Source organism: Strix aluco, chromosome 20, assembly GCF_031877795.1.
Source record: "Strix aluco isolate bStrAlu1 chromosome 20, bStrAlu1.hap1, whole genome shotgun sequence".
NCBI lineage: Eukaryota > Metazoa > Chordata > Aves > Strigiformes > Strigidae > Strix > Strix aluco.
The window spans coordinates 10,744,629-10,757,066 of record NC_133950.1 but is presented as its reverse complement, the minus strand read 5'-3'; the positions used below and the strand labels follow the sequence as shown (position 1 = coordinate 10,757,066).

Genomic DNA, 12,438 nt, shown 5'->3' with positions numbered 1-12,438 from the left:
TCAGCCCGAGTGCCCAGGGGGCTCCTTGATGGGCAGCTCTGTGCCATGGGGGCAATGCCATCACCCGCCGGGAGGAAAAGGGCTCCCGACAGGCTGCGGGGGGGGCGGGCAGGCGAGGGGCTTCAGCAGCCCCGGAGCACCCCTTGGCACGTGTTAGGATGGCTGATGTGCTTGGGAAAAGGCAGCGCTCCAGGCTTTTTGCTATTGCTGCTTGGTGATTGAGGTTGGGGGGGAGGAGGAGGTAAAAGTGAACGGAAAATAACTGCCTGACATTTGGGGGTGTTGTCCCAGAGGGGGGAACACATCAAGGGCAACCCCAGGAGGCTGGAAAGCCCATCCCTGCATGCTGGACATGGTGTCTCCCATCCAGCTCCCAAGGGAACCTACACCCCACCCCCCCAATTCCTCCCCTCCCAGGGGTCACCCAGACCCCCAACACCTTGGAGAGCTGGAGAGCTCCCAGCCCACCCACACACCCAGCCGTGAGGAGCTGGATTCACTGTGGTACAGCCACACAGGCACGGTGGGACGACTTGCCCGAGCCCTGGCACCAACGGCCTGCCCCGCGAGCCAACCTGCAAAGGGACAGCACCAAACAGGCCCTGGATTCTTCTACACAAGGCCAACCCAGTCAGCAAGGACCGACACAGACACTTGCTGCCAACATCACCACTGCTGGGACCCTCTATAAAACGCCCCGTTATCCTTCCCTGACCAGGGTACAACCCTCGTCCTTGCCCCAGCCCCATCTCTGCTCATCCGCTCCATTCACACAGGCTGCTCTGCATCTTTCCTCCACCCCGAGCAGCCCTGCAGCACTATAAACACACACACCGGGCGCAGCAAATCTCAGAAACCCAAGTGGGTCCTCTGTAGAGAAAGAGCCCGATTTAATCCCGTCCAAGGGACTCATGAAGAGGCTAATGCATCATAACTGGGTCATTCAGCACCGCAGCTTCGGGAGCACAGGAAGGACCTTTATCAGCAGGCTGGATGTTAGAACAAACACACAACCTTCAACAGGGGGGTGATCGCTGGGAAAACAGTTCAGCGTAGGCCTGGTTTGCAGGTAAGCTTTCAGCTGAGCTGGATCTACCATTGAAAAAACACTGAGCAGCAATCCACTGCAGGGAGGACGGTTTTGAGCCCAGCCTAAACAGCCAAATGACTTGCAGGGCTGTAGTCCCTAACCCCGTGGCTAACCAAGGCTACTGCCAAGGCGGCAGGGCTGACCAGGCTGATCCAGGAGCATCATTCCCAGCAACCTGCCCAGGCCAGGGCTCACCCTCGGACCAGGAGCCTGTCCTGCTCCGCTGCCAGCCCGCTTTTAGATGCGCACAATGCCACGAACACTCTTCAGATGTGACACAGGGCTTGGGTATATTTTCCCTTTTTCAATTGTGAAAGAATTGATGTCAAACAAGGAAGAGGCTGTCAGTTGGCCCCCGATCGTCCCTGGGGGCAGGCAGCGCTCCCGCACACCTGAGTGCTGCTGGTCCAGCAGCGTATCTACAAGACAGGCTGCCACACCAGCCTATCTTTAATAACTTTTCTTTTGAGAAAAAGAGTGAGCATAAAACACTGACCACATCTTGTGACAAGCAACTTCTCAACAAAAGGCAGGATGACATTAAAGAAAAACTTAAAAAGGGTGAACATTGTCATTTCAAAGACATGAAAACCAAAACAAAAACACAAACACAGCTATTTTTCCCCAAGAGCTCTCTCACTTTCAAGCTCAATAGCCTTGAAAATTGGAGCAATCAAACTGTTAAATGCATTGATCTGTTAAATCAACTCCTACTGTACTCAGCTAAATTTAGCCTTTAATCCCCTCTCTTCCACTCCCAACACTGCAGATCCTGGGGCTTTCCCCAGCCAGGTCAACTGGCCTCTGCCTTCCCACACCACCATGGACTGGTCCCTAAGCAAGCAGCGATGGAGATCACCAGGAGCGATTGTATTTAGGGGCAGGTTAAGCTTCTCTATCTTCCCTCAGCCCACAACGATTCACCCTATTGAAGCCTTTCTGCTGGAGATGTACACAAAGAGCAGCCTGGACACTGATCTTGGCCAGGAGCATTGTCACAAAACCACCAGGAACACCTTGTAGCCTTGCATGTACGTTCACCGGACACCACACCACTTCGCTGAAAAGTAGCCTGAGCCTTGCCAAGTGCAGGCCATTAATTGCATTTACCCTTGCCAACAGCAACCTCCTGCTCCTCTTTTCATCTTCTTCAGGCTCATTTAGAAGCAGCCCAATGCAATTGCTGTCACACCAAGGCTTCCAATGAGCCTTGTTCCCATGGCCCACGAGCGAGCAGTTCCCTGCGCCAGGACTGACAGATTTCAGCAGGGACTGGTTGAGGGGATTAGAAATCGGTCAAGCTGGGTTGTGACTCTAAAACATCACTGAGCAACACAGCACTCACTGTCACCTGCCCTTGTTTTCTTCTCATCCTTTTTTGGTCTTTAGCATCTTCATTAATCAAGGCAGCATTTCGTTTTAGAGGCTGCTTAGTGCCTGGATACGTCCCTCCCTCAAGATTTGCTGGAAAGGCTGAAGGTGGTCTGCAAACAGAAAACAAGCCTGGACAACCAGAAATGAGGGAGGGAGCAGCCAGAACCATCTGAGGAGAGAAACTCACGGGTCCTTTCATAGCAGAGGAGGAGGAAAACACAACAGCAGCTGAATCACAGAATACAATGGCACAATCTTTTTTTTCCTCCCGACTTCTCAAAGCCAGATCCAAAGGACGTGGAAAGGTGCTGCTGCCTGGCTCTGGCCAGCCTGCTGTGCCGAAGGGCCCCCGTGAACCACCCCAACAGGGAACTCCTCTTTTCGGATGTGGAGTCTAAGAGGAGGTAACTGGGTTTGCAAAGCCTTGCTAACAGACAAACACAGGTTTTCCTCAACATTGATTTATTTTTAAATATACTACGCAAGAGAGACTGGAATAAAAAATAAATCAAAAAAATTAAAAACAGAGAGAGAAAGGAGGAAGAATTGGAAGTCGTGTACAGAAACAATCTGTACTGGACCAAATTAAAGGGGAAACAACCCCCTTAAGTATCACAGAGATGAAGGACAGAGCTATTTACACACTGTAAAAAAGACAAGTCTACAAAAGTGTGTAATAACGAGATACAAATGTATAATATAGTGGCACAATATGTTATCAAAGTAAAAACAGTACCTCCAGGAAAGAGACTGTCCAAGGGTTGGGTTTTTTTTTTCCTTACATTTTTAAAGGCAGCCTGTGGCAGAAGTGTGTATTTTCTTAACATTTATCATGTGTTAAGTCACGGCTGTTTGTGAGGGCGAGAAGTGGCGTGAACACACACGAGTGAACTACTAGAAATCATATACAAAACAAACAGTTCCAAAGAGAACAGAATAAAATACAATTGAAGGCAATTAGTGTTTAAGATACACAAGAGGGGTCACAAGAGTTACAGGGGAACAGGACATGGAAAATGCTTTTTTCTCTTGTTTGGAACTGTTAAAGAGGAGTTAAATTGCACTGTTAATAGCCCTAAACCTTGTTCTTTCACTATTGTCACAAGTCACAGTTAGTTCCCAGTCACGTTGCATTAGTTGGGAAGGTCACAGGACCTTGGAAAGGAAGCCCAGGAGTCCTGCTGTCAGCGTTTTGTGGCAGTTTCCTCGGGAGATGCACCCAAGAGAAGCGTCTGCAGTCTTCACAGATCCTTGTTTGATGCTGGATGGAACCACACCGGCATGAAGGTAGTGATGGTTTTAACCCCAAAATACTGGCTTCTGAGCTCTTCACGGGGGGTTAGCCATGGCACGGAAAGGGAGGCACCACAGCCCCTCAAAGCACAGGTCTCTACGGGAGGGCAGAAGCCAGGTCCCACCTCCGTTCACAGAACAAAAAGCTGGAAATTCAACTAGAGAAAGAGCAGTTCTCGCCCATCTACGATGTGCAAGCTCTGCTGAAACAACTGCTGGAGGCAGGCTGGTATCTCTGAACTCGCCCTAAGCCACGTCCCCCCGGCTGCAACCCTCCTGTCTGTCAGGGAGCGATGCCTTGCTCAGCACCAGCCTACTGCTCCCCGACCTCTGCAACCCTCCGCCCCAAACACCAGCCCAACTACCGTTAGGTGTCACGAGAGCGCGACGGCACGTCCTTCGCCAGACCTTCTCCAGTCCTTTTTGGCTACCAAGGGAGATTCGCAAACAGGCTCCTGTGCCACCACGTTAGCGGGTGCTGTCTGCAACATTTTGAACCCAAGTAATTCATCTGGGCTCAACTAAGAAATTACTGAAAAAACAGAAATGAAGGGCAGCAGGTGGAATCATAGGAAGAATTTGAGCAACCATCACTTGTAGCATTCTGTCATTTAAAAACCTTACATTAACAGTTTTCCCCCTTCCCTCCCAAGCGCCAAATCTGTTGCATTAATGTCAGATAAATGTCAAGACTCGGGCCAGGGATATGTGCTGCAACTCTCCCAGGAAACACAGTGGGTATATTGCTATTCAAACACTCATCCTTGTGTACAGTGGGGCAGAGAGAGGGGATGAAAATGCAGTAGAAAGTCCTCCTGAGGAGGATGGCATCTCAGTGTCCATCAGTCTGGCTTCAGTCTTAATGGTCTGTCCAGAACAATAAAATATTAATAAAAAGGCATGGTGTGACATCAGCATTTAGACTTGTAGTCCACAAGGCAAGAACTCCACAGATAAGACGATTATAAGTATATGAAACACAGGGAATCTGGGTTAAGAGGGTGGAAAGTGCCTCTTGAACACAGCCCTGTCTTTGGAGCTGGGGCATCCATTTACAGTCTGCATCTTTTGCACAGCCCTAATCCGAACGCCCCGGTCCTTTGTCAGTCCACACATGTTAACTCTCTCCACAGTTGGCTTTGGCCCATTGTGATTGATTGATTTATTTATTTTTAACCTGGTTTCTGCTACCTCTGAACAATGTCGCTGATTTCTTTCACTGAACTGAGAAGTTTGCTAAAGTCCTGGGTGGCTGCAGGACCGCTGCCAGCCGTTGCCGGGCAGATCTGAAGCTCCCGTAGGTTATTCTCCAGCTTATTGATGGCCTCCCGAAAGGCAAATTTGTTCCTCATCTGCTGAATGGAGTCCACGTAGCTCACGCAGAAGGTGTAGAGGTTCTTGCCAGCCTCCAAGACAGCGCTGTGGCTTGCCATTTGTTCAGAGTTCTTGCTGATGGCGATCCGTAGAGCCTCGGTGCTTTCCAACACCACCCCTTTAGTGATGGCACCACTGGCAATCCTCTCTGGGGGCTGCCGGGTCTTCCGCAGAGAGACCCGGGTGGATATGAGAGGGATGAAGGCTGTAGATGATGGCTGGTCCCCGCCTGGGGCAGAGGGTACAGATGAGGAAGAGGCAGCTGGGGTTGCTGTGCTCATCAGCAGCTTTGTAGAGGACTGTGGCTTTGGTACAGAGGGGATCCCCAGCTTTTTCACACCTTCCCCTGACTGGTTTGGCTTGACAGCATCGCTGCTCGCAGCCTCTCCAACCTGAGTCAACTGTTTGGATTTCGGCCCAGACACCACATCTGCTGCTGCTTCATGGCTGGGACTGTGAGAAACCTTCCCTGGCTTGCCAATGGAGGACGAAGAGAGCGGAAGCGGCGGGGCTGGTTTCAGCTTCGATAACTTCCCTTTGTCCTTCCCCGCCGACTCTGAGCTCTGCTTGAGCCTCCTCAGTCGCGGCTCCTCAGAGGAAGCCTTGCTGGCACCCACGAACCCAGCAGGGTTGGGTTTGGCAGCAGAACCTTGGTCCATCGTCACAGTGGTCCCTAAGGCACTGGATTTGACTCCATCGTCCTTGTGGAGCACGCTGGAGGAAGGAGGGGCAGCAGGTTGCCTACGGCCAAGTTTTGGCGTCAGAGTGGGAGGGCTGGAGCCAGGGCTCGACTCTGCATCTTTGAACACATCGTCAGTGGTCTCTTCATTTTTCTTAAGCAGCCGTGGAGGAGGGGTCACTGTTCCCCTGACAGCAATGTCAGTCTTGGCCTCATTTGCCCGCTTCCGAGGCAGTGCTGGCTTTTCGCTTTTGTGTCCCCCAAAAGTGGAGGAATCAAACTGGCGTCCCGTGGACTGCAAATCGCGGGGCAGAGTCACAGATTTCCACTCTGTGTCCTTTGCTCCGTGGGGCACACAGGAGGCTGAGCAGGACCTTAAGAAGCGCTTGCTGGAGTTGGAACTACTCTCCTCTTCAGCAGCCACCCCTCGACTGCTGCTCATCGTGCTGGACTTCTTCCGCAAATGGGGAGATAAAAATCCAGAGTTCCCAGTGACAACCCCGTTGGTGACGCCAGCCCCGTTGTTTGGGCTCTGAAACTTGGAGGGGTCAGCTGCGTCTGCGGGGGGAGCAATGAAAGCTCCGTTGCCAGCATCCCTGCACTCCTCCTCCCCACCAGCCCTGCGGTCCGAGTGGCCGTCCATCTCTCTGAAGGAACTGCTCCGTTTCGGAGGGGTAGGGGCGGTCTTCTTCTTCTTCTTGATAAGGGCACTGAAGAGGTTGTGCTTTTTGTCTTTCGGAAGCAGTCTCTCATCTTCATTCAAACTGCTCTCCAGGGCCACCCTCTCCTTCCGTGGGAGCAAGGGAGAAATAGCAGGTTCGTGATCCAGAGGGTCTGCAAGGGAAGGAAAAGAATCTAACTGAGCATTGCTTCAACAGCCAGAATAATCGGTTTTGTTCCAGAACCAAACCACTGCAGCACCTCCAAAAGGTGCAGGTTCTGTCAGAAGTAAAGCAAGAACAGCCACTCTCAAGCCGGGACTGAACGTGGTCCCTAACTCTGCATACATTCATTTCTGAGGTGGCCTCTGCAGGACTCAGCTGCCAAACTACTTTCCCTGTAGGCTTCCGATTTAAACAGCGACATACAAACACAAAATGTTTATGTTCAGATTCCCACCCTCACATCAGGAGACTTGTCTAAACTTCACACTGTGAAGAAGATAAATATTAAGAGGCCTTTGCTTTAGTCCCTGTGCTGTTGCTGTCTTTTAAATAGCTGACCCTCTGAATTAATAAGACATCTCTGTAGCCCACCTCCATCCCCAGTCTCCTTCTTCATTTAGATTCTGATACTCCTAACCTCCTTTCCTGATGTCATCCCTTGTGGGAAATAACTTTTTCACAAGCAGAAATCACGACACCCTTCGACAGCTGAACACTTCAGGTCGTACCACCGCTAAGATGGCCAGCTTTGTACAATAGTGGAGTAAAGTGGTCGTAACGGCCTCCTTCAGCAGCATTGCTCTGGAAGGAAATGATGGGGTGACCCTTTCTCCACTTACAAGAGGTATTTAAAAATGAATAGTGGTTTATAATAAATTTATACAAAGTCTTGAAGGTGTCTGTATTTGACTGATTTGACTGACAGGAGGTCTCATTCGCAGGCCAGGCGCTCAGACAGCGTTCTAATTCAAAGGAGGAACGTTTTCATGGCAGCGTATGCATTTACAGCTCGACTAGGTGATAAGAAGGGAGACGAAGAAAAGTCATAGGGGAAAAGGAAGATGCTTCTTAGTCACATATAGGTGATCGTCATGCTATGGGTAGCATTTTGGTTGAGGAGAGAGAATTTGAAGAAAAATAGCTGTGTACTCTGAGAAGACAGCACGCTTCCACAGGACCACGTGCAGTTAAACCATCCCCACACAACAACTTAGGGGGACCTGGACAAGCAGAAGAGCTCTCGCAGCACTTTGGGAGGCCATGGCCTTACTGCATCTAGACACTGTGGAGCTGCAGAGATCCGGAGAAAACTAGCAGCTCACACTGAGGATCAGCTGCCAGCTGCTGGACTTGCTATGGAAACATGGACAATTGAAGGGGAAACTGCAATAAAACTTTAATGTGAAATATTTTCTTTCACAATAAAGAGTGAAATGATTCCCAGCATAACGTTAAAATCATATTATTCCTGCTGCACTTGACTCTCTCAAAGCCCTTAAGTATTTAAATGAAGTTATTTTACTTCAAAGCTTGTAATACTAGGCAATTACATTTCCTATATATGGTACATAACCTTCCTTTCTAAGTCACTAATACTTCCTTTTTTCCAACATTTTACATCCCCTCTTTTTTTCCCCTCTTTGTCTAGATGTACATCTGCTACTGAAACATGTACTACTAGGTGAACCTGACATTACACAAAAAAGGTCAGTCACATGAATGGTCAGAGAAGGCAGCCTCAACAGGAGCTGGAAAAAAACACTGTATATTTTGGTTTACCTTATTATTTTTCAAATGAGCTAGATACAAATCTACTATATACATTCAGCATTTTACCACTGCTTTTATTACCTCAGAATGGAAGATAAGTTCTTGAAGAAACTGATTGAAAGAGAGTTTAATTTCACGGAAGATTCTGTAAATACCTCTTTGTCCCTTGCTGAAATTATATTTGGTACCTGCCAGGAGTAATACCCTTCAGTGCTGCAAGCACAAATCTGGCAGGATGGAACAGTGAAGACACCTCCCTTATGGGGCTTGTTAAACCCGAGCAATCGTCCTGCTTTAAATTATGCAGCGGGGTAGTGTAAAGTGGCTTGAACACAGCAGATTACCCAGCACTCAGATGCAGTGGGAGATCCCACTGATAGCTCCTACCAGGGAATGGGAAGAGGATACGATCAGAGAGCTCCGTGCTCAGGCTCTGGTCTATAGGGAGCTGCAGGCAACAGCCATTAAGTTAAAAGAAGTCCTAGGGCTTCTCTAAGCAACGGCAGATACAGCGCCAATCCCTCAGCCAGTTAAGGATTCACACTCCCAGCTGCTGTGTGTATCTGGTCCCAAGATTAACAATCTACCTTTGCAAAAAATAATAAAACGAGTTCTGAACCCCAGAAAGCAAACTCAGCAGCCTGTCACCCAGAAACACAATACTGGTACAGAAAGATGGCACCTGTTATAAGACACAGCTTTGCCTAGGTGAAGACCTGGAGCCGGACATGCATTTTGTTTTCCTCTGTATTTCCTGAAGGAATAATGATTTAAATTAAAACCTACCACATTCCCCCTGGCCTCGAGCATGTGCAGTCTCCAAGCCCTCGTTGGCATCTTTGCTTTCAGCAGCTCTCCTCGATGTTCGTGTTTTGGTTGGTAACTCTGGGGCTTGGAGGAAATTGCTCACTACACTCCTCATGCCCTTCTTTCCCAATTCCTTCTCCACCTCTGCAATGCACAGAAGAAAAACAATCACTACAATCAACAGAAGATAAAAACTATTCCACTGTTCAGAGTTAACAGCACAAAAGAAAAGCAAACAACACAAAGTAGAGGTTCCTTGAGGTTGTTCAGCCATTTGGCCCTTTAAAATCAGACGCATGCACAGAAAAAAGCCCACATGTAAATGCACCTCTGCTTTCTACGCCGTTTACACCAGGCACTATAGCCTAGGACCGAGTTTCGCTGCAAAGCAGCCTATGAACAACGTGCAGAGTTATGGATGCAGCTGCCCTTTTCCCATCCCTGGAATTGCTGGTCCAAGAGGGACCCAGACCTACCATCTGATATGCTGGATTCCTGAAACATCGTTTCAAAGGCCTGATGGATCTCAGCAAAGGAGGGTCTATCGGAAGGGCTCCACTGCCAGCCTGAAAAAAAACCACCACCACTCAAAACTTCCCACCAGCATTAGACATTCAGTACACCGCACCAGGAGGAGCCAGCTATTGCAGCTCCCCTTTTATAAAATGAGCGAGATAAAACACTGACATGGAAACCTGATTTGTAAGGTGCTGTGTATCTGCAACCACTTTGGCTCAGTGATGGTTGCAGACACCCAGCACCCCTTAAATCAGGTTTCCATGTCAGTATATAACAGTAGGTGCTGAGCACCGCTGGAAAAAAATGTATCGCACTAAGTCACGTACCAAAAGGCCACACTGGAAGAGTAACAGTCAGTCCTGTAAGAAGCCTAATGAAGCTTCTGCTTCATCCTTAGAGCACAAGCTTTTCTTTAAGTTGTCAGGGAAAAGGAGACAAAGAAAACATTGAGATGAACAACAAATCTCTCCCCCAGGCCCGTGTGCTCCCAATAGAGAAGAACGGCTGGTTTCATAGCATGTTCATCCTCTGGGGAAAGCAGTTTTAACCAAACACTTCTACACACCATTGCACCTTCACTGGAATTGGCAGGGAGTTTTCTCCTGCCTTGCTGTATGTGGCCAGATCCTGGCACTTTTACTGCACCTCTGCAGAGCTAAAAAGCAGCATTTGCAGGGTTGAGGAACACTTACACGCTCTCATGAGCTCATAAACTTTCTCAGGACAGCCTTCAGGGCGCTCCATACGGTAGTCTTTCTCCAACAGCTCATAGACTTGAGACAGGTCAATCCCAGGGTAAGGGGACATACCATAGGTTGCAATTTCCCACAGCAGAACGCCAAAGGCTGCAGTGGAGAAAGGGAAAAAAAAAAAAAGAGAGAGAAGAAAATCAATAAACTTTGTCTTCATCTCAAATTTGAGAGGATGTTTAGTGGGAGTAGTCACTAAACACTGCTGCACGCTTAAACCAGCTCTGGGTGGCTCAGATCCGATGCTCAGCAGCAGCTTAAATGTTAAAGAAGCGTAACAAGCCTCTTCGTCAGCACAGACAAGTCTCCTGCGATATGACAGGGTAGAATTAGACTAATTTTCAATGTATCAGTTGTCTCAAACCTGAACGCCTTGAGATCCTTCAAGTCCTATTAAAGGCACAATTAAGAGACTTCACAGTGGATTAGCTGAAACCATTTCACTGCTGCACTGCAGTCTCTCCCTCAATTTGACAGCTCCTCTCATCTGCAGCCTCTCCCTAGAGGACTCACACATTTTAATAGCTCAATGTTTTTGGGGTGCCCTTGTTTAGCTGCAGCGTGGTCTAGAGGGGAAACCTGCGAGGCAGCAGTGAGAGGAAAGTTTCAGCAGTTGCTACCAACAAGACAGGGTGAGGGCGAGACATTCTGGTCACAGGGAGAGCTGAATAGGAAAAGGGAGAGCACGAAAAGGGTCTTGGAACAGGCGAGGCATTCAAGTCCCAGAAGTCGGTGGGGATGCAGGTCAGCACCAGGGTCAGGCAGCTAACCCAGGAGTCGGGCACGCAGAATAGACCCAACGCCAGTTCAACAACCTGCATGTAATTAGTTCAGTCACCCTATTCTGTTCTTAACCTGAAGAGAAAGCGATTACAATTCTGCATAAGTAAGGAAATCACATCGCATTACATGGTAACGCCACCAAGGGCAATTTACATTAAACATCTCTGTGCACAATTTTCTTTGATTGCTGTCTTGAGGCAGTGAGGTGAAAGCGTCTAAGCTCTGGCAGGCCCAGCAGCAGCCGTAGCCTCCAGGGATGTCCGGCTTGCTCTAATCAGATCCCCAAGTCCACCGCCCCAACTCTCACTACGCAAGGTTACGCTAACCCTAATTAAAGATACTCAATACTCCTTTTGGATCTTTTCTTCCTGAGTACTCTACTATTTAAATGAAGCAGAGATCCTCCAGCCACCACAGCAATACAGCAGCATCCTTGAGACTGTGGCAGATACAGGGCAGCAGCCAACACCACGTGCAAGTCCAAAGCAGAAGAAACACCTTGATCAACTCCTTGGGAAGCTGTTTCAGGTTTTCCTGCCCTGTCTATAAAACATTTTGCATCAGCCATCTACCTAAAGGTTTCTTCAAAATAAAGCCTTTCCTTGCAGAGTTTCGTCAAAACTCCAGAAAACTTTATCGCTGCTTCACTACTATCTGTTGTTTAATATATAGAAGATGCTCAGGATAACATTTTCCAAGTGCCTTTGGGACCACGTCCCACAAACTTCTATGTCATGTCACTGGGCACTTTTGAGAATTTCACCAACAGCTATGTCAGAGATATAAAACCCAAAGAAAGGCTGATAAAAAGTACAATGAGATTTTCTGTGGTCAGATTTAATAGAATGTGGCTCCATTTAGCTAAGCCTACTCTTATCACCAGCACCTCAGGGCTCTTCAACCCTTTGTCATCAAATTTTCCCTCTGTTTCTCCTCATTTCATTCCAAAGATTATTCTTTTAAAATGCAGAAAGACGAGCTTGGAGCTATCACTAGACAGATACACACATAATTTTTTTTAACATAAAATGAACCAGATTCTCACTTCCCTCACTGAAGTAGTTAGAAAGGTCCTGGCTATATAACAATATATTGCTTCAGAGTCCTGTGACAGAACTCTATCAAGGCAGTAGCATCGGTGCCCTCCAGCCCCATTTCATACATTTCTACAAACACTACAGTATCCTTTATCTTCATACTTGCCAATGATTCAAACATATAAAGTCAGGTCGGCATCCTCAGTGCTCCACTCAAAGCCTGACTTAGCAGAGATTAGTCCCTGCACTCTGACAAGCTCACAAAACCACATGGCTCAAACCAGGGAACCCGCTCCCT

The 12,438-nt window shown here is 48.3% G+C and overlaps 1 protein-coding gene across 6 annotated transcripts in view; it reads right to left on the bottom strand.

Moving 5' to 3' along the window:
- Window positions 1–2,909: 2,909 nt before the first annotated feature.
- The window catches only part of ABL1 (ABL proto-oncogene 1, non-receptor tyrosine kinase), an 82,810-nt gene continuing 73,281 nt past the window's right edge, over window positions 2,910–12,438 (bottom strand). For all 6 annotated transcript variants that reach the window (XM_074846445.1, XM_074846451.1, XM_074846448.1 and 3 more), the window contains 4 exons: window positions 10,264–10,416; window positions 9,529–9,618; window positions 9,032–9,196; window positions 2,910–6,644 (listed from right to left, as the gene is read on the bottom strand). In XM_074846445.1, coding sequence (XP_074702546.1) covers window positions 4,945–6,644; window positions 9,032–9,196; window positions 9,529–9,618; window positions 10,264–10,416 — 2,108 coding nt within the window. In that variant the 3' untranslated portion in view covers window positions 2,910–4,944. The remainder of the gene's footprint in view (window positions 6,645–9,031; window positions 9,197–9,528; window positions 9,619–10,263; window positions 10,417–12,438) is intronic.